At 38.4% G+C, this 18,398-nt stretch overlaps 1 protein-coding gene across 4 annotated transcripts in view; it reads left to right on the forward strand.

Annotated features, from left to right (window-relative positions):
* The window catches only part of MID1 (midline 1), a 534,071-nt gene that overhangs the window by 469,626 nt on the left and 46,047 nt on the right, over nt 1-18,398 (forward strand). For all 4 annotated transcript variants that reach the window (XM_016211632.2, XM_016211633.2, XM_016211631.2 and 1 more), the window contains one exon: nt 6,976-7,071. In XM_016211632.2, the coding sequence (XP_016067118.1) occupies nt 6,976-7,071 (96 nt within the window). The remainder of the gene's footprint in view (nt 1-6,975; nt 7,072-18,398) is intronic.

Raw genomic sequence — 18,398 nt, forward strand, 5'->3', positions numbered from 1 at the left:
ATTCTCACTGACTAATTGGCCACTTCTCTCGAGTCCCGGTGGATGTGCCGTGGCAGCCCTGAGTGTGGTGCTGAGAATTCAGGAACCCCAACAGGGCCGAATGGAGAGAGCAAGCTGGGGAGCTGCCAGGTTGGACGCTCCTGGCCTTACACCCGTGCTCTAATCTCAGGAAATGCTTCCTGTACGTTCCAGTGACGAAAGTTACAGTCATTTTCTCTGAAACATTTCTCTCCATGCATAAACTTTGCAGTGAAGATCATTATTTTTAAGTTAGAGATTTTCGAAGGTTCCTAAGAGTTAAGCTTCCTTTTCTCAATATTGATTCTCAAAACTAGCAAATGTGTTTATTGGCCAGTTGCTCACCTCTCTTATTATAGTCAGAAATAGGGCCAGGGATGGGGAGTGAACAAAAAACACCATTCACATCTTTAACACTTGTAAGTTAGTAGTTGTCATTGGAGCTGCTAAAATTATAACTAAATGAACATAACTATACTAAGATTTTATTTATCTTCCTTAAAATTTGAAAGCTCCTCTAGACCATAAACAGTACTTAAAAATTGTTCTCTTTGTATTATTGACTACCAGATTAGAATAATAAACACTGAACTCCTGATAATAGCATTTATAAATATGTGGAGCAGATTCTGTAGAGTTAATATAGAAATATGAAATCCTGACAAGGTAAATGCAGTATCACATATCAAAATGTTTTAAATTGTAGTCCATGGAACACTAGACTTAAATTTGTATGCAGATTGGGTTTTTATTATGTTTTGAAGTTCCCTGGGTGACCTGTATTGCCAGGGCATTTGGAAATGTTAACTATCATAGCCAACAAAAAAAGGCATTAAAAAAAATCAAACCACCATAAATCACACGTATTTGTGGTCTGTCATGAGTTGAACCTGAAGATAGCCTTAAACTCCTGCAATGTAATTAAAACATCTTAAGAGTTTAGTTACATATAAAGAATTTATGCTTTTATGCAGGTGGCATGTGTTAATGTTAATACGGCAGTGTTTTCATATTAAGGGTTGTGATTCAAGTTTCTTAGAGGGAAATATACGGCTTGTGGCACTCAACATTGTTCATATCCTGATCGTGCTAGATGGCGGTGTTGGGTGTCAGGGCTACAAACACAGTTCCTGAATGTCGCTGTGAATATGATAGAATGAAACAAGCCAGACCTGTGTTTGCCTTGAAAGGTATCCAGACTTAATATTATACTTTAAAGACATTCTGAAGCATTGACTTCGGTATAAGAGCAAACATCCTTTAAGGCCTGGACAAACCCGAAAGGAATTACTGAAATCTCCTGTTTCAGGCATGCATTTTAATAGTAGTGCTCAATGACAAGTCATTAATTCCCTGCAACCCGACTCTTAGGTACAGGTCTCCAAAGGCTAAAATTAGGGGTATTTTTGTCTGCTTACCTTGCTGTTTGGTTTGGTATCCGTGTATGTAGAAGTACAAAGCTCATCTGTTAAGTTCGATTTACTATTCTCAGCTGGTGTCCACATCCATGCCTAAAGGCTCGTATTGAGATTGGTCCTCACAGATTGAATTATCAACTCAGATCAGCCTTAAAGGAGGTTGAGTATGGCTCTATGAAAATGCATTAGAAGTGTATGCATTAAGAATAAACATTATAGGACAATTAATCATCCTTTCTGCATAAAGCATGCAGGGAAACCTCATTCTTTAAGGAGCACATGTTTTTCAACTTTGTCCTTCACAAATTTGATTTTTATGCAGTCTTTTGCTCAATAGTAAGAAACCAAATCTGCCTCCCTGCATCTTTTTGTTTAGAAGGATGATCTTGAATTCTTTATATTCCTCTTATTTAATGGCGGTCCTGGAGGAGAGTGTTGAATTCCATCAAGTAGCTACAAACTAACAAAAGCCTTACCCTTCTCAACAAATAGCCTTAGCACATCCTTTCCCTTCCCAGAATAAGAGTACTGTTGGGGGGCACCTAAGGAAGGGGTAGTAAATAAAGACTCGGAGCAACTTGACTTTGGTTCTAGATAGAATTGGGGTCAATGAAAATTGCTAGACTATTTATATAAACCCCTGTTTATAAAAATTTGTTCAACAATATAGTATTTGCCTTCCTAGAAATCTTGTGGTCTGATGAAGTTACAAAGTATTTAGAATGCTTGTAAACTATCAAGCCCTTCTTCTTGGGTTCAGACTCAATGCTACCAATGAGAAAAGCCCTCAAGTGTAGATGGCACTCTTTTAACAATCTATAGTAGTTGTTAAATGGACTAACTAGTTCGTTGATTTACTACATTAGATTTCAGGGCCGTCCTGTGAATATTCAGTTTTCCATGCTAATTGTCCTCATAATGAGTATTTGAGGATTTATATTGGAAAGGAACTAAGCCATGATAGGTATACAGCAGGCACTGAATACATACTATGGTTTTGTTATGCTCTCTCCTGGGTAGTAGCATTATCTTTGCAGATGAATTCCAGAGGAAGAGCATGTGCCCAGGAAGGAGCTTAGCCTAGGAGCCTGGTTTTTGTAAATAAGGTTTTATTGGAACACAGCTCTGCCAAACATTTACATATTGTCTATGGCTGCTTTCTTACTAAGACAGCAGGAGAACCAACTAGTTGTGACAGAAAGCAAATGCCAGCAAAGCCTGAAATAGTTATTACCTGGCCCTTTACAGAGAAAGTTTGCTGAGTCCCATTCTAGACTCCAATGCTCTGCTGTCCAATAATGTACCCATTAGCTGCATATAGCAGCTGAGTGTTGAGATGTGGCTGACGGAACTGAGATGTGTTATATGTGGAAAACACACACAAGATCCCAAAGGCTTAGTAAAAAGAAAGAGAGAGAGAGAAAGAGAGAGAGGAATGCAAAAAGCTCATCAGTTTTTAACTATTGATCACATGTTGAAATAATATTTTGGAGACTGAGTTGGGTAAAATACATTATTAAAATTAATTTTACCTGTTCCTTTTCACATTTTTTAAGATGACTATTAGAATATTTGAAATGTGACTTGCATTTGTGGCTCACATCAGTTCTAGTGACAGTTCTGGTTTAGAACCTCGAATGTGAAGGATATATGACCAGTAGAAAAAGGTAGAAAGAGGGAAGGTGGGGAAAGAGAAAAAAAATATCTTGTATTTGCATATATCTTTCAAAAGCAATAAAATCTTCTATTAATTTGGCTATTTCTCATAAGAGGGAATACTTAAAAATAATGGACTAGGTTGTCAATAACAAGGTTTTAGTTGAGTTCTCCCAGAAGAAGACCCTGACTCAGAATTCAAACTCGGAGATTATCTGGGAAGCATCTGTCAGGTAGAAGGGAACCTGGGCAGGGAAGGGAAGGGAAGAGGGTGTTTTCATGAACAGGTTCTTGCTGTGGGCACCTGGGCTCCTCCCAGTAGAGCTCTCTGGGAGATTTGAGGGAACAGGACTCAGACTGATCCTATCTGGCAGGTGAGGAACCTGGGCTGTTCATCTACCAACTGCCAGTAGTTGCTGGTTGAGGGCTGCTCCCAGGGGCATCAGCCTCCCCTTGTTCTCTCCCCAGCATGTCCTGCCTGGGGCCAGATAAAGCCCTGGAGCTGAAAGGAATCCTTATTTGCAGCAAAGAGCCATCAGCCAGCTTGAGATCAGTGACTACCTGAAGCATGAGGTTGGGCCCTATAGTGCCCGGTACTAACACCAAACTGAATGTTTTATCTTGTAATCCATGAATTCAACAAACATATGTGGAGTCCCTGGTGTATGTATTCATTTTCTCCTCTGATCTTAACAATAACACAGATAAGTAGATTTATCATTATCTACACATCATGGATGAGAAAACTCAGTCCAAGGGTCATTTGTCCAGGAGAATTCAGCTGGGATGGTAATTCCAGTGTCCTCACTCCACATGGGTGGTCATTTATGCCTGACTCCTTGGATATCCACAAAGCTCAGCTCCATAAGGAGATGTAAATATATGATCTTGAAGTGAGAACAGGAAACTCAAACTTTTGGGGGGGTTGGGGGTACTCCTTAGATATCCATAGGGAAGTAGATACTTATATCCACTTAGTTCCAAGACTCTTATGCCGAAAAGTATTCTATTTTGCCAAAGCACAGTCAAAATCAAGAGGTTATAGGACCTGCTGACCCCCACACAAGATGTTAGTAATACAGCTAAATTCTAGAAAACTCCACAGAAGTCCCTGTAGTGGAAGCTTATGGATGCATGGTTCATTGAGGACTGGATTTTGTTACCTTCCCATTACCCACGCTCTCTTCAAAAGTGTTGTCAGTCCCTTTGGTATTTCTTGGAAACAGTCTCTCTCCCAGCTTCATTTCCCTTTATTATACCTCTAACTGACTGGGTAATTCTTTGCGGACATCAGTAACACTTGTACTATTTAAATTTGAATAACCCCAAAGGATCTAGATAGGTCAATATGTTTAAACCACAGGCTTTCGTCTATATATTAGTTGATTAAAAACAGATTTTATACATGATGTATGCTTAATCAAGGGAGGAGGAAGCAAGCAGATGTTTGTAAAATCTAAATGTGTTAGACTATATTTATTTGGCTCTCTTTCTGACTAGCTTTAGAAAAGTCATACCTATGACAATTGAACTGTAAACAGTTGGATGATGTGTTTCCCTAGAAATTTCCTGCCCCGAAGGGTCAGCCAAAAAGAAAAGTAAAAGGATTCCCTAAGATTGACATAAGAAAAGAAGTTGACAAATATACCATAAAGTAATCATATTTAATAATGGAGTGCCTCAAAATTATGCTCTAGTCTCTGACCATAAAGTGACTAATGGTTACCATTCATTTAATCCAAGCAGTAGGAAAACTTTGGCTTTTGTTGTTGCTGTTAGTAAGAGCTTTGAAAGCAAGTGTTTTTTTTTTGATGCAAACATGAAATCATTAAGTTGCACCTAAATTACTCTGTCTGGTTCATTCTCCAAATTTTTGTTGTATCTCATCCTTTGAGAAATGATCATTTTTTTTCTGCTTTAAAATATTTATAATTGAGACACTTTGAGTGTTTCAAAGCCAAAAATTAAAGATTTTGTATCGGTTTTCCAGTCCAGGTAAAATATGCACAAAACCTTCCTCTGAATTCCGAACACATGAGAATTATAGATGAAATCTATTAAATGGATTTTAAAGAAGAATAACCAAGCTTAAACATAAGTGGAAAGTCTCCAAAGACCAGAAGTGAAAGAAAATGCAAAGTGGTGAAGGGAGGCTGAAGCTGGGCTGCTCAAAAGAAGTAGAGATGAGCTGGGGCAGCGAGGACCTGAGGGGACACATGGTGGAGTGTATCCTGTACATGGCAGGAGCCTCAGACCGCCCTGTACACCTGGAGGTCAGAATACCCCATGCACACTCTAGGCTCAAAGGGTACCCTCCCACTTTCTCAAGGAAGGCGAGGCACTGAGTCAAACCAGCATCTGTTCCTCTATGGCACATGGGTGTCTTGTGGGAATGCCCCCTCTGGGGAAACAACCTCAAGCCCTAGCAATAGAGTGGGCATCTCACCCAGCTGGGCTGTGACAATCCCTAAATCACAGCACAAGGAACAAAGCTCACATCAGATGAGCTGTGAGACAAAAACTGTAAGACACTAGATGAAATCAGATTCTTGGGAAACGTTATACAAACACAGGAAAATATGAATTGCCTTTTCTCAAAAGAGCTTAAGAATAAGTATGTTAGTTCTCTTAAAATTATGAAGGTGGGAATTGCTTCCTGGGAACATGAACAGAAAGTAATCCAACAAGATGATGTGATAAAGAACCTACTGGAAATGAAAAATGTGATCATTGAAATTTAAAAAATTTGTTAATAGGATAAACACCAGATTAGTAAGCATACGTTGCCTGGCCGAGTGGCTCAGTTGGTTGGAGTGTTGTCCCATACACCAAAAAGGTGGGGGTTTGATCCCGGTCAGGGCGAGGATGGGAGGCAAATAATTGATGTTTTGCTCTCACCAAAAACTCCGTTCATCTTTCCAGCCTCAGAGGAAAGACTGTGTTCTCTTGGAAACCTTCTCCAGGCAGCCCTGATTACAGCATCTCTCCCCCAATTGCTTAGCCTCCTCCTTATGGACAGGGAGGACATATTTTTATTTCTGTTTCCCCCATATCTCTCTCAGCCTGGCATATAGTGGAAGCTCATTACGTACTTGTATGAATGGATAAGTACATTAATGAATGGTATAAATAAATAGCATGCAGAATGAGAAGCAATGGAGAACTTTTAATGAATCTTACTCAGAAGAGAAGTTTATTGTGGTTGAAAATGAGATTTAATAATCATTGTGGGGAACTTGAAAGTTGATGTTCTAAAGGAATAGACAATAATTCTAGATTCTTGAGGATAGTGATCTAAGAAATACAGCATTCAAGGAAATTTGATCTGGCATTGATAGGTTGATAGGCAAAAAATAAAAGCATGGACAGTAAAAGGTACTAAGAGTGAGTAAACTTCTTAGAAATGCCTATAAAAATGGCCATAATGTCAGCAAAAGCTGGACAATTCATACCTTCCTCCAACGGGTTGGCCTCAGCCTGCCCACAAGATGGTAAATTCTAAAAATCCAATAGTAGTTGATCTGACGTGGGAATACATTCTTTATATTATTGCCATTTCTTATTCAGATAAAGGAATAGAAATTCAATGACCTCCCTTCTGCCTAGTTCACAACCTAAAAATAACCTATAACTAACCATTCAGTTAATTATTCCTGAGTTAATGGAAGAAGCAGGAACCAAAAGAATGAAATTGGAACATTTTTAAGAGTTCTTTTAAATGCGACTTTTCAAAATTCAGTTTAAATCTATAAATACTTAAAGCTGCATAGACCTCATTGAGGTTTCTGAAAAAATATATCAGTTTTCCTGAGTATAAGTAATTTGTGTATAGTAAAATATTAAAAGTATGCAGAATAATATTTTTCCTCTCTTTTTTGAACAGCAAAACTTAGAGAGTAACCTCACCAACCTTATTAAGAGGAACACGGAACTGGAGACCCTTTTGGCTAAACTTATTCAAACCTGTCAACATGTTGAGGTGAGTAGCTCTGTGTAGTGTGTTTCATATGAAAACTCCTAGGCCACGGTTTTTATACCCTCAACCTTTATATTTTTAAAACTGGAATCTTCTTAAAATTAGATCTTTTGCAGAAGCTAAATCTATAAGATGGATGAAATTGGAAGGAACTAGAACCTCAAAGACTCTCTTCCCATCAACTGCTTTGTCCTGCCCCCTGCTCCCATCACAGCATTCCCTGATCCCTCTTTATTTTACTTAACATTCCTAATATTGTAGATTCTAATCAACCTTATAAAGATCAGCCAAGAAAAGGCACTGTTTAAAAGGCACTGTATTGGCTGCTGTAACAGATAACCACCAACTTGGATGGCATAAAACAACAGAAATTTATCCCACAGTCTGAAGGCCTGGCCGCACTCCCTCTAAAGGCCCTAGGGGAGGATCCTTCCTGCCTCTTCCCACTTTCTAGTGGTTTTTGTAGCTGCAGCAGTCTAATCTGCTTCTTTCATCACATGGTCTTCTCCCTGTGTGTCTCTGTATCTGTGTTCAAATATCCTTCTTACAAGGACACTAGTCATTGGATTAGGGACCACCCTACTCCAGTATGAACTCACTTTAACTTGAGTACCCTGTTTCCAAACACGGTCATATTCACAAATACCAGGCATTGTACCTTGGGCATATCTTTGGGGGAACACAATTCAGCACACTACAGGTGTGTATTAAATGCATCTTGGTTGTCAGATAGGTTTCCATGAAATTGACCACAATTGTGGCTTGTTGGGATTAAGTCAAGAGTGTGTAGGCAGCAGTGACAGCAAGGGCAAGTTGCAGAACTCAGATCTTTCTGACCCTCTGCTTAGATGGATTTGCTTTTGGCAAGAATCTCTCCAGGGAACACTTTGAGCCTTGTTGATTAAACAACATTGTAAATAATAGTGAACAAGCATAATGCTTTCATTATTGTAGGGTAAAGTGAATATGTATTATAGGACTAGATGGATGAACAAAATGGAGTTACCCCAGTGTTACATCTTATTTTTATGATGTGATGGCATTTGATGTTTAGTACAATAAGAAAGAATTATTTCTCTTCAGTAAAAAAAGTTACCTGTGTTTTATGGGGAAATCTTACAAATGCTTTATGGGTTGGGTGATTATTTCATTCAGTTTTAGCTAGTTCCTTCTTAAAGCACTAGTGTCTGGTTTCCATTATGGTCTGTAGTCATTTCAGAACAACTGTCTTGTTCCTAATGCAATATATTAGTATGGCTTGAATTTACAAAATGCTATTCACCCTAACATGTAAAATTACATTCTATAATGTTCAACAATTTCAAATGAAAGATAGATGTGTCATTCAAGAAATTTATAAGCAGATCTCATTTTTATTTCAAAAGATTAGAGATTTAGTTGAGAAATAAGCTTTTAAAATAAAGCTATTACTGAATTGATTGTAGCAGACTTGCAAATAGACACATACAAGCTATTAGAAGTTATTCTGGACAAGGACTAAAGAATATCCATTCCTTTCACTGTTGTTTCTGTATACATCCTTTGGAATAGAAATAAATGTTTGTGGGTGAGTAAATTTGGTATTTGGAAAATTTATTCTAGATAAAAATTAAAGAAACTTAATTATGAGTAGAAAAAGTATGGTACTAGCAGTAGCTATTTTTACATGTTCCCTTAGTCATAATTATTAATATTCTCAAAGTATAATTTTCAAAAAATTGAGCATCTAATTCTCACATAATAATGAAATGACAAAGCAAGTAGTTCATTCTATAGAAACAGAAGATGTGTTGGGGGGTGGTATAAGTAGAAACTGGCTTTGGAGAGATGAGAGCTGGATGGACTTTATTATTGCTTCTAAGTTTGAACTTTATTTGATCTTGAAGTGTTAGTGAGGGTTCAAAGAACACAAGGACCTGTGTAACTTTCACAGTTACAGTCAGCATCCCTAACTTTTCAGGAAATATTTTTGGTTATTGGGAATATAATGTGGATATCTTGGTGCAAAAGGATCACATGTCCAAGGGAAAACATCACAACACTACTAAACTCCAACAGGTTAGTGGCATTTTTAAGCACCAGCATGATAGCCTTTTGAATCGGCATAGTGGAAAAGAATTTCCTGGTTCACATCCCATGTTCCTAGACTGTATTTCTTCCTTTTCCTCTTCCTGAAGGTGTCCTTGTGTTTTAGTCCAAGTTCTCCTCAGGAAAATAATCCCCATGCCAGCTGGAGCTAAAAAACTCAAAGCTCAGAGGCAACTCTCAATTGTTGTAAATGAAATCAATGAGTTCCCACGGAATCCTGAGGAAATGCCACATCCTTATAAGTCCACACCTCCTTCCTGGGATTCACTCTGCTTTTCTTTAAAATGAAAAGAGTTTGAAGGTCTCCCCCATCCCCATTGTTTTTATAACTTGTTTTTAAAATAGAATAAGCAAATGAAATAGTTGTTTTGATAGTAAGCATCAAATCTTTTTAAAAGTAGAGTATGGAGGGTATGGAGGCCAGGTCAGCTTAGGAGGTAGAGGCATCGAAAGAGCAGCGTCAGCTACACGCCCAAGAAACGTTTGTGCGGTCGGGCAGCTAAGATTCGAAAACCTGCTGGATTTTTAGGCACTGGGTTTTGTTTTCTTCAGGAGAGAAATACAATAGAAAATTCCACTGGGATGAGTTTGAAGTCAGTTATATATGGGGTGTAGGACAAGCCTATGGGAAGCGATTAAAATTTGGGTCAGCTGTAAAACTTAACATTTCTAGGTCAAATATGCATGTTTTCTCTTCATCATCTCATCCTTTTCTTTTAAAAATCAGAGGACCTACTTCATTAGTTAAGCAAATACTTAGAATCACTGATGTGTACCAAATTCTTCACACATTCTGAGAACCAATTTCTTTCACAGGGAATACAACACCTGGGCACACAATAGATGTTCATTTTGGGAATTACTGGTGGCCAGTGACTAAATCCACAGAGATGATAAAGAAAAACTACAAAAGGGTGATAAATGTCATAGTAGTTTGGAGATGATAAAGGCTTACCTGACCTCACCGTCCTTGCCCAGGCTCAACCTGGAAAGTTGTCCTCTAAACCAGCATCCCATCAAAGTCCTGGCATTGGCCCCTTTGCCTTTTTTGCCTTGTTTGTAATAACTTTTTTTTAAAAATTCCTTTTTCTATTGTTTTCACACTAAATTTTTAAACTATTTTTTAAATTTTAATAGAAATCTTGCTCTCTTATTGGCTTTCTCGGAGTTTTTCCAGTGCTAGGTGACATGTAGAATGACAAATTTCTTGTAGGTAAATTAAGTGCCATTTAATTTGATTTTTGTTCAGATGTTGACCTCTCTAAATTGAAAGGGAAGATGGTGATGTGTTATAGTGCCTTGTAAGAAATGGTGAAAATTGACTTGGGAAAACAGATGAGGTCTCTAAAAGACTTTTTCAGGCATTCACTAAGCCCTAAAGGCATTCAGTTGTACACTTTGAAATAAGGGGGGAAATCGCTGGGAAGATGAACTTCCATGTTCAATTTTGTTGTGCAATTTTATGTTAAAGCACTTTCTCTCTCTGGAAACCTTGGCAATTGCTTCATCTAGATCCACTGGATTCGGACCAGCATCTGAACACCAGACATGCTGTTTGTGTCTTGTGGACAGGTGTCTGATCTTGGATGATGTGTCTCTTGCTAGGAGCCAACTTGAATATCCAAAGTCGTAATCCATTTTCACTTGCAGATAAGGGTTAGATTCCTACACCATCTGAACCCTTGTGAGAAAGCTCTCAAGGTGTAATTTGAGTCAGATTCTAGGCCTCACTAAGCTACATCAATACACAGTCATCCATGGCTCTCCATGTAAACAGCTCTGGGATAATGATAATGCAGTGGTGCAAATATGATGGCACCCAGAAACTAGGTTGTGATGAGCCACTGTGATAAAGGCTGATCTCCCAAGGTCAAGTCTTATGATTCCCAAGACAAAGGAGAAAAAGAGCTCTCAGCTGCACAGAAATTCATCGTCTCTGGAGAAAATTCATGTTTTGCCTCCTGCATGTGTAAAAGGGCTGTGTATCCAGTTTACTCCAAATTTGCTAAAATTGACAATTCATGAAACAAATTTAGCTTTGCCCAGGGGAAATGAAATTTACTGTTTATTAAAGTAATCTGTAGCACATACTTCAATGTCTCTCCTTAGATTCGGTGCTCTTGTCTTAAAAAAAAAATTGACTTATAAAGGATGTTGGGACCTGTTACCTTCTTAATTATATTCATGAGAAATAATGAGAAGACATCAGTAGAAAGTCTTCCAGTATTTTTGAATAAGAAATTAATCTATGAATGAATGAATGGATGAATGCATGAATATAAGGCTAAGTTAGTTTAGTCTTACTTTCAAAATAACATTCCCAAGTTTCAGCTTTGAAACTTTTCCCAAAAACATGATCCAACCTTTCACTATCTGCAAATCTGTCCATTTTGGATGGAATGACTATTGTGTCATATTCAGAATTCTACCAGGTGGCTCGGATTGGAGTATTATCGCATGTATGTGCCTCTGAAGACAGTCCCCCTGACATATTTGAATTTAGTAATGCAGATTTCCAAGGCTAATGCTCAGATGTGAAATAATCAGCCTTAATTGGGGGCCCAGTGGATGAGCAATAGGAATGAAGAGAGAAGATATGGTTTTAGTGATGTATTTTAATGTGGTTTCTTCACATAGTACAAGAATTCTTTATCACATCACCCCTACACTGTTCCACACACAATTTCCTTGCCTTGAAGTATTTAGATGCTTGACTAGAGCAGCAGGGATGATGTTTCTGGCACGATATAAAGAATAATAAGAACAGGTTGTTTTAAAAATGGCCATTGTAGTTCTAACTCAGCTTTCACATGAGATTATGGTTAGTTGGGTGGATCCAGTTGAGAGAGTCAGAGAGGTACAAGAGGAATAATCCCAGGTGAGAAGGTGACTATCAGGTAGAAGATTGGGTCCCATTTTTGCCCCTATGAATGCTATTCAGAGACAAGCATGATCCCAACCATGCACCATTTTGTTAACCAATCTCTTTAGTTTCTGGTTCTTAAATTCTTTTTCTCAGTAAATGAATATAAAATTGCTTTTTATGATAATCAAGCTAAAATGATCTTAGTTACCAATTCTGAGAGAAACGGGACACATCATCTTTTACCTTCATTCAATTGGCTTCTATTTTTAATTGCTGAATGCTTAGTGAAAACTGAAGAGCTTTGTTCTAATTTTGAAATTCCCCAGCAAAATAATTGAGTCATGCATATAAAATGTTCATTAACAAGAGCATAATTGTAGCACTGGTTATTTTTGTTTGAAACAGAGAGATGAAATTTTCAATTCAGCTATTTAAAAAGCCTGAGGCTACCCCTGAATGAATGCAAAGGCCTTTCAGTGAGGAGCAGCACAAATAAAGGTTTTTACAATCAAGTGAGGTAACTTCCCAGCCTAGGAATTTATAATAGAGGTTTTACTATGTTTTTAAAAGTATTTTCACTAGATATAACATCAAGAGCATATACATGAGGTGATGAAAATTATCATAGTAGCCTAACTCTCTAACTAGGCAAGCTCCATATCAGGCTGTGATGAAGTTCAAGGAAGCCATAGATTGGAAAGATGGTTCCTTGTCCATCCTTGTAGGTGTTGTGAGGAGATGATGACTCTATCGAGTGCTTATAGGTCCACAACAAGGTATAGCCTGTAGTGTATTGATAGCAAAAGTGTTAGGACTTCTGCAAATATGCACAAAAAACAATAATGACCTAGCTCCTATCACTTCCTGATTTAATTCTCTTAATAGCCTTTGGGAGGTAAATGTTATTCAAATGACCAGAGGAATGTGATTTGAAGCAAGACACAATAAGAATTAGCCAGTAAAGAAGCAAACTGAATCCAATCAAATAGTAAAGCAATTGAATGTCAGCTACTCAAGCTGGCTGATAGAGTTGAAAGAGATGATTAAAAGGTTATTTCTCATGGCAAGAAACAATACCACATGCTGGGGAATTGGAAACACCGTCCAACCCACCATAACAGGGGCCCAATGAGTATGCAGCTGTGGTACCAGTAGAACCAGTGAGCCTTCAGGTCTTGTGAATTATTTTTAAATCTTTGGTGATTAATCCTTGACCTGGTAACCTTGATTTCTTTAAGATGATCAGTTTGCTTCCTTTAGGAAATAAAGTTCTTTTGTTCTTCCTTACCAAGAGCTTTCAGAATTATGTTTAAAGATGAAGACCTAAATAATATCCAGAGAATCAATATTTTGTGTAACAATTTAAGACTAAAACATACGTTTGTATTTTAAGGGTTTGTAGCATTTAAGAGACTATGACATATTAAAGAAACTTGACAGATTAGCTTTGAGATTCCAATCAGAAACATATAATTTATTTTAGACCTGTGATTTTATGTTGTAAGCATAAAACACTTTGTTTCAATTCAAAATTGTAATGTTCAAGAGAGCTTGAGTTTCACTACATTTGTAAGTTTAATTTATTAGATTTCTAAGAGCTACTTAAGGACTTGGGGAGGTTTACCTCGTTAGGGTTTTATTTTTACCCCATTGGGCATTTCAAGAACTTATAAAATAAATTGAATATGTTACATTTATAAATGCAATTTAAAATGTTGCAGGAATTTGGTGATAAAAATCTGAATAATGATTTTTATTTAGATTAGGTGAGAATTGACTGGAAGAGGAGCTTGAGGGTACTTTCTGGGGTGATAGAACTATTTTATATCTCATTAATAAGCATGTGCTGTGTGCTAAATGCAAGAGATACTAGGAAAAGTAAGCTACTGTCCTGCTTCCCAAGGAGTCCAGCCAGCTAGCAGAGGGAATAGCCATGCACTTAAAGACAATGAGGATTCCGGCCCAAGGACTGCATCTATATCAGCAAATCACTGTGTAGTTTTCCTTAAGCTTTTAAGTTCAAATTATGAATCTCATTATTCCACTCATAAATTTAAAGAATTTTATAAAACCAAGAATAATCACTCTCAGGAGTCCTTAAGTCAATGTTTGATTAACTCAAGTTAAACAGACTCTAGTCCATTAAACAATCAATTTCAACTATAAATGAGATGATTAAGTTCCCGTAAAGATTTTTTTCAATTGAGGTAAAATTGACATACAAGTCCTAGTGTGGTGCTTTGCCCATTGCGGGCACTCAACAAGTACATAGGGTTGCTTTGTGTATTGTCCCTGGGACACCGGTCACAACCTCTTCATTCACGGAGGGATCAGAGCACCCTCATTTCCTCTCACTGTAATTCCTTAACTACGAAGACTGTTGCAAAGAGCTCTGGAGACCAGTAGCCTTAGCCACCTATATTTTAAGCTGAGAAAGAAGTCAAACTTGACATTGAGAAGCAGGGGCTGCATCGAAAGTTTAGTTCACTGCTTGAATAATAAGCACTGAATGGAAATGTGTGTGGTTCCCAGAGTTACAAATAGGGTTTGCAAGGGGAGAGGGTTGGCTTGTTTCTCTTTGGTGCAAAATGTTTCTTCTTTTAGCATGTTATCTGAAAATGATGATGCCAAAGGGATGAAATCCTAAAGGAAAGTGGGTTTTTCCATCTCTGATATAGCCTCGAGCTAATCTTAAACGAAAGAATGGGAGCCTGGGGAAACAGTGCCAGCAAATGCCTAGAGAACAAATGCCAGTGCTAACCTGGAGTCAGGCTCTGGCTACTTAAACAAAGGATTGCTTTAATTTTTGCAGAATAAAGTATTTTTTCCCTTCTGTTTTTCATGAAATGGCCTTAAAGAATTCCTCTTGTTTGTGGTCTCAGAAAAATTAGAACTATGCCCATGAGGCTGGCTTTTAAAGGTTCTATTAAACAACAAGAAGGCTTTGTTCTTAGTAATAAAATTAAAGCAAGCAGTGTTTCCATTACCTGGCAGGATGCCGTCCCCACCATCCCCAATCCTGACAGTCGTAAAAGGAGCATTCTGTTTCCCAGGTAGGGAGGTGAGAAGGCAACATCTGTCAGGTTTGTATATAGAAATATAGTTGACCTTTCAGATAATGGAGTAATCCCTAACTCAGGTTTTTATAATTCAATTTTACTGCAGAAATTATACCTATTGTAGATTAAAGCTGGAAAGCATTGTTTTAGAAAGACAGTAATTCCACGGTGAGTTGAAATGATGGAAAAGTGAAGGGCCTCTAGATAAACAAAGGTTATTTTAGTCTAACGGAATAGATTCCGTGTGTTTTCTTTTCCAGGCAACTTTGCCTGCCACTGCTCAGATTTAGACCCATTTATGGTCAGTTGCAAATGAATGTTTGTAGGTAGATTGTGGCCCCGAAGTCAAGAATGACCAAGGTTAGGCTAGAAAGCACTGTTAAATGCCAACTCCATTCAGCCCCACAATTAGTCCTAAGTCATTGGAACTATAGAACAGCGACTTTCAACTGGTGTGCCGCAAGAATTTTTAAAACATGCAATACCTATTTAGTCATGCAATCTTTTAGACTGTTAAAAATGACAACAGCCAACACAATAATAGCCATCTGGTGTGAATGAATCAAAATTATACCTAGTTTTTTGGTCAGATCGGCAAAATATATTTTTTTTGGTGTGCCATAGAATTTTAGTAATTAGTTCACGTGTGCCACGAGATGAAAAAGGTTGAAAATCACTGCTATAGAACAAACTGGACAAATGGGACCCCTGTGCCCTCCGACATCCACGACAGCCCTTCTTAAGAAACGTCCCTATTGAAGTCCCTGTAACAGAAGCGCTCCTGTCTGTAGCTGTCAGTGCCAGGCCCATGGAGCACTCACCAGTCTTCTAAGTCCCCTGGCCTGAGAGCTTCTAGCTGCAAACCACTAAGACTCTGGCTGGGGGCTTTTTGCTCATCCACTGCCAGCAGCCTTTAAGCAGCCATTGATGAGGGATATTAGCTAAGTCCTGCTCTTCCTCCCCAGCAGCTGGAGTGTTCTGCACTGTTTCCCCAGGTTACCCATCGGGATTCATTTCCAGGTGCCCACAGTGGTCCTGGGAAGGCCTTTCCTTATCTCACTCCCCTCCCCTTACTGGTGTTTCCTGGCAACAACTTGTGCTTCCAGCCTAGTTTCATGCCCTGCTTCGAGAACAGAATCCGCAGACCTCCTCTAAAACGGCACGATAGCACAAACCCCTTTTTCCCAGCGTAACCATAGCTCAAGTGTTTAATTTCCCTAAACTCTCCTCTCTTTCACTGTATTTGAATAAGTGTGAATATTAAACACTAGGCAACTTAAGATATTTAAAAATCAGTCTACCAGCAGCTGGTATCTTAGTGTGACAACCAGGCGAGATGTTTCATAGATATCACTTGTGGGTGCATCAGAAAGACAGAAACAGAGCTTCACATTTTCCAGTTGTACTTCCAAGTGCAAGCTTTATTGATGACTTAATCAAATATGTTTCCCCACTGCAAAGAGCAGGGATCCAGTTCTCATTCTTCACAACTTTGCAGGGGAGCAGATGGCATCTATACTTGAGTAACTGAAGCCTGAATAGGAGCTCAACTTTGTATTTTTCCAGTACATCTCTATTCAGGAATCATGGCAAACAACTAAAAGGAACGCTACTTAATGAGAAATGGCATGTAACACTGAAAATGAGTAATGGAAGGTCGTGGGATAGAAGTTTCCTCTTTCCATTAGAAATGACTTCCCTTCCCTGAAACACATCACATCACATCACATCCATCCTCCTGGGCACTCATTTAACTATCCTCTCCTGTGAGTGATCTTTTGGGGTGTTTTGTTTTGTTTTTTTAGCTCTGACCACAATGTCTAAAAGCTAATTTTTGCCAAATACATTTGTTGAAAATTACTTGAAAGTATCACTTTTTGGGAACTTTATGAAAAAGACTTCATAGAGACAAGTGCCCATGACAGGTTAATTTTTTTCTGTGTGCCCAACCCAAACGGAAGGGTGTGAAGCATTTGTTTTATAACGTGTGTAATTAATGAGAGAAAGGAAGGGAGGGTTTTTTTGTTTTTGAATGAATTATGAGCAACACCTTCCATTCTGCTGGTTCTATGGAACTGCTTTGAACAGTTACCATTAAACAAAAAAAGAAAAATCTGTGGCATTAATGCCAAAAATGCAAGATTGAAGTCAGTTCAGTGTAGTCAGAAAAACATCCTGGGAAGAGCAGCATTTATTACAACTGACAGAAGTCAGCAGGACATCACAGGGAAAGTAAAAACCGTACTGCAAGTATATTTTCATTTTCAAATCGAAACCCAATGAATGCAGTAATTGCAACTGTTCATGCCTTGAAAAAAGAAAACGAAAATTTATCAAGCACCTACTATGTGCCAGATAGCTTACAGACATTTCCATGGAAAGTATGCAAATAAGGAAACATTCTCACAGAAATTCAACACATTTTTCAAACCTGCAGCTTTTTGACTGCAAAGTCCATAATCTTTTGCTCTGTGCTAGAGGTTGGTAAACTGTGCCCCTAAAGCCAAATCTGACTCATCACTTGTTTTTGTAAATAAAGTTTTTGGAACACAGCCACACCCATTTGATTATATATTGTCAATGGCTGCTTTCTTACTACAACAGTGGCACTGAGCAGTTACAAGAGAGACCACATGGTCCACACAGTTAGTCCTCATGTTATATCTTGCAAAGCCATTGTTTTGGCAAGTCTCCAGGTAATCAACACAAGCTGACGGGTCCTAGAACCTACCATGTTGATTCTATATGGATATTCCAAATAAACAGAGTTTATTAGCAATAGTGATAGTTAGAGTTTCTTGAGTAATTACTATGTGGGGAAACATTTTTCAGTGGTGTTTTATGTACTAATTAATTTAGTTCTCACCACAGTCCACTACAGGGTTTCTCTGCCTCAGCACTTGTGACATTTAGGCCACACTGGCTGGATAATTCTCTGGTGTGGTAGGCTGTTCTGAGCATTGTTGGATGTTTAGCAGCATCTCTGGCCTCTACCCACTAGATGGTAGAAGCACAGCCTTCCCTCCCCTCCTCTCTACCCCCAGTTGTGAGAACTAAAAATGTCTCCAGCCATTGCAAATGTCCCCTGGGGGAACACCTGGTCTACCAGGTAACAGTTGGTATTTTCTTCATTAAGCAGATGAGGAAATTGAGAAATGGATAGTTTAGGCAAATGCCCAAGGACTTACAACAGTAAGTAAGGAAGACCTGGCATTCAATCTAAGGAAGACTTCTTCAGGACCCTGAGTTCTGACCTACTGCCTTTTCTAGCCCTGTTCACACTAAATTTTTTCGCCTTGTTTGACGATTTTGTTTTA

This window comes from Miniopterus natalensis, chromosome X, assembly GCF_054644295.1.
Source record: "Miniopterus natalensis isolate mMinNat1 chromosome X, mMinNat1.hap1, whole genome shotgun sequence".
Lineage (NCBI taxonomy): Eukaryota > Metazoa > Chordata > Mammalia > Chiroptera > Miniopteridae > Miniopterus > Miniopterus natalensis.